Raw genomic sequence first — 4006 nt, forward strand, 5'->3', positions numbered from 1 at the left:
AGAGAGAGACAGAGAGAGAGACAGAGAGAGATGCAGGACGGACGGTAATGACAGTAGCTTACAACTGTGTGCAAATTATCTTTTAGCTCTGTGGTTACTGCTGTCTCCCCCTGCGGTGCACGTGTCACATGATGTAAACACGGATAAAAAAAGCTCATGCTTTCGCTGGTCTCGCGCAAGCGTGCACACGTGAGCGCGGAGCACAGAGAAGCAGTCAGAGCTGCAGGCTTCAGTGAGGCTAAGAACAACTTTTTATGTCGCGGCTGCAGCACACTTGGATCACTATGGATGAGCAGTATGGAGATACTTTGTGGATTCAATTTTGTGTTCTTGGACGTTAGTCTGGGGCGCCGTCAGTCATTAGGTGTGCTAGCCGCTCCCCCCGCCGATCTCCACAAGGGATGTGAGGACTCTAAAACTTCACCAGGGCCTCCCTCGGCATATGGGTGAGTAGATAATGGCTGAATTTTCATTTTTGGGTGCACTATCCTTTTAAGGAGATACTTTTTTAACTTATCAAAATTGTCTTTTTCAAACCTCGAGAAGAATTTAAACTCGAAGAGACTTGGTGCTGTGATGTGTTTTTACTCGACAGATCGTCACACACCTTGATTTCATTTCATACCTGTCAGTCTGACTTCCTGTCCCACCTCCCCTCTCCATCTCTGTCCAATCAGGAGAAGCGGATCGGCTCCCTGGACGCGGCGAACTCGCGGCTGATGGCAGCGCTGACGCAGGTGAAGGAGCGCTACAGCACGCCCAACCTCCGCAACGGCCTGTCACCCACCAACCCCACCAAACTGTCCATCACTGAGAACGGAGAGTTTAAGAACAGCAGCTGCTGATTGGTCGACCAGGACAACAAGAGGCGGAGCTTAAACTCTTAAAGCTGTAGCCCTGCAAACGATCAGAGCGAGAATCTATAAATACGAGTGTAAATACTGAAGGTTTGATCTGTTAAGTGTACAGTGTGTGTGTGTGTGTGTGTGTGTGTGTGTGCGCACGTGTGTGCGTGTGTGCGTGTATGCGTGTATGTGTGTTCATTGTCACAGAAGCACAGTGAGGAAGAAACAAACCAAAAACTAAAAACGCACTCGAGTTTTCTAACCAACTTTTTTTTATCGTTTTTATTTGAACTTTTTTTTTCCTTGGGGAAAGCTGAAGTTGATTTTTGATTGATTTTATTTTATTGTTTTATTTTTTAGAGTGGAGTTTTGTTTTTTACCTGACGAGTTGTTTTTGGGTTTTAATTTATTCCTCCACGTCGTCTCCCTGTTGCTGATCTACTGAACAGACTCCTGTAGGATCAGGGTCAAAGGTCGCACACCTGTCTGCTGTCCCACGTTGAGAATAAAAGCTGCCTGAAAGTTGAGTGTGTTCTCATTTATATCGTCTCCATGGAAACTGTCAGTTAATAGTTTACCAGCTTGTACACAGTCGGGCACTTTACACATAAAAGTATACTCTTTTTTTTTTTTTAAGCTGTCACTGTTTTGATTGGTGATCATTAACTGAAGTTATTTTTCAAGAGGTGCCGGTTTGTCTCAGAATTTTTGTTTGATTTTACTGTAAATAAAAATTTCTGTTTTAGACTGTTGGAGATATTTAAAGACGTCACCTTAAATTCTGGTGAAATAAAAAGAATATTTTGCACTGTTTTTTTATGTTTTATAGACAAAAACATAAAATAATCTGCAGATAAGAGTCAGTTGCAGGTCAAAACTGTTTTCATTTTTATTTAGAACTAAGTGAAAATTTAAAGCGTCAGCTGATTCATAAAGAATAAAGACGTAATCATATGAACAAGTTTTTTTTTTAAAGTAAGTAGAAACAATTAGTCAATTAAAGGAGCCGTTTGACAGACAATTAATCTGCAACTGTTTTCGTCATAAATTAATGGTTTGTCATTTTTCAGGAGGAAACATTTGGTTTCCAGCTTCTTAATTTCTGCTTTATCTTTAAATCTAATATTTCTATCTGAAGGAGTCATACTGAAAGTGAAGAAAGGAAAAAATGTGACATTTTCTGATGACTGAAGACCACGTGATTATTTATTAAGAAAATAATCTTCAGATTAAATAAATAATAAAGTCGTCGCTTGTCAAAGAGGTTTGAGTGAATGAATTAACGAATTAAACTTTGATTTCAGATAGAAACGAATGTTTCAGATGATCAGAGAGATTCAGACATGAAATGTAAGTTACTTCAGTACTTTTAGGTCAAACTTTTACGTCTAGCTTCTTACATAACTACTGAATCTTCAAAATATTTAATAATTTTTACTACATTATTTACGAGTTGTATTTATCCCACTCTGCAGATAAAATATAATTCACTGTAGATTTATAGGTTTCAGATGAGAATGTAATTTCAGTTCAGTGAAAGCCATGAACCGCCTCAAGCACAGACCACACAAGGTTGTTTGAAATCAATGGATGAATGTATTTATCTGAGGCTACAAAACTCCTTAATTAAAATAAAGATGTTTGTTGTTTTTAAGGTTAAACATTTTTTTTGTTTTTTGTGTGTTTTTGACATTTATTTTGAAAGACACCACCGGAAGTCACGTGTCTTCCTCTTCAAATACACTAACTGTATGTGACTGTTCAGGTGAGTTAACTCGGTCACGCTGCCCGGTGTGTTCCTCTGTGCTCTGGTATTGTCCGCTTGGTCTTTAACTGGTTGTCCTGCAGGTGCGTGGTGACGTCACCATGGTGCTCAGGTATCTGCTGTCCGCGCTGGTGAGGAAAGCTCAGGTGGTGGAGAAACTGTCGGAGTCTCTTCCGGTCCGCAGCGCGGCGCGGCTCACCGCCCGGGCCGCTCTGAGAGCGCAGCAGGTCGGTAAGGACGCGGCGGGCCGGGCGCTCCGGTGCCGGACGGTCCAGCAGATCCGGCAGGAGGTCTCCAGGGCCCCGGGAGGACTGGGAGACCTGAGCGGGAAGGCCCGGAGGATCCGAGACTCCCTGCTGGAGGACGTTAAAGACGGTGTTACCGACGCGTCCCGACAGATCAAGCACAGGAAAAGATGATGTCGTTTGTTCCATGAAGCTTCAAAATAAAAGTCTCTGATGGACAAAGTGAACTCTTTTCTAATGAAAATATTCTCCACTAACATGTCGTCTGTTTCACCTCAGTTACAACTGTTGTGATTATATGTAGGAGGCCAAATCAGACTACAGTGTATGATGAAAAAAATATTTAAAGTGTCACGATGAATTGTTCATTTTTGAGTCAGTACAACCTGTAATAGAACTGTCATTAAATAAAATCTTATACTGTCATTCAAATACTAAATTTAATTTTAATGTAAATATATCTACATATAAGTCTTACAAATACAATAATCATGATTCTACGTTGTAAACCTGTGTATTATAATCAAATATTAAAAATATGTCAACTATATTATGTCGTACAAAATTATGAAAAAAAGTCAGAGCATAGCATGTCATCAAAAATAATGAAAATACGTCATAGTATAGCATGTCGTCCGAATTCATGGGGAAAAAAACGTCACAGTATAGCATGTCATCAAAAATTATTGAAAAAAAACTCAGTACAGTATGTCATCAAAAATCATTAAAAAACGTCATAGTATAGCATGTCGCCCGAAATCTTGAAAAAAAGTCATGGTATAGCATGTCGTTAAAAATTATTTTAAAAAACGTCACAGTATAGCATGTTGTTAAAAATCATTAAAAAAAATGTCATAGTATAGCATGTTGTTAAAAATCATTAAAAAAAATGTCACAGTATAGCATGTCGTTAAAAATTATGAAAAAAAGTCATAGTATAGCATGTTGTTAAAAATCATTAAAAAAATGTCATAGTATAGTATGTCGTTAAAAATCATTAAAAAAAAGTCATAGTATAGTATGTCATTAAATTTCATGAATAAAAGTCATACTATAGAATGTCATTAAAAATCATTAAAAAAAAGTCATAGTATAGCATGTCGTCAAAAATCTTTAAAAAAAAAAGTCATAGTATAGTATGTCATTAAAAA

The 4006-nt window shown here is 38.4% G+C and overlaps 2 protein-coding genes across 5 annotated transcripts in view; both read left to right on the top strand.

Moving 5' to 3' along the window:
* The window catches only part of rasal2 (RAS protein activator like 2), a 112498-nt gene extending 111126 nt beyond the window's left edge, over positions 1 to 1372 (top strand). For all 4 annotated transcript variants that reach the window (XM_050074442.1, XM_050074439.1, XM_050074440.1 and 1 more), the window contains one exon: positions 678 to 1372. In XM_050074442.1, coding sequence (XP_049930399.1) covers positions 678 to 845 — 168 coding nt within the window. In that variant the 3' untranslated portion in view covers positions 846 to 1372. The remainder of the gene's footprint in view (positions 1 to 677) is intronic.
* A 1165-nt stretch (positions 1373 to 2537) lies between these two features.
* LOC126408785 (protein NCBP2AS2-like) lies at positions 2538 to 3281 on the top strand. The gene is made up of 2 exons (XM_050074468.1): positions 2538 to 2610; positions 2694 to 3281. The coding sequence occupies exon 2, from the start codon at positions 2712 to 2714 to the stop codon at positions 3027 to 3029; it is 318 nt and encodes a 105-aa protein (XP_049930425.1). The 5' UTR covers positions 2538 to 2610; positions 2694 to 2711; the 3' UTR covers positions 3030 to 3281.
* Positions 3282 to 4006: the final 725 nt, after the last annotated feature.

The sequence above is a fragment of the Epinephelus moara genome, chromosome 21 (genome assembly GCF_006386435.1).
Source record: "Epinephelus moara isolate mb chromosome 21, YSFRI_EMoa_1.0, whole genome shotgun sequence".
Lineage (NCBI taxonomy): Eukaryota > Metazoa > Chordata > Actinopteri > Perciformes > Serranidae > Epinephelus > Epinephelus moara.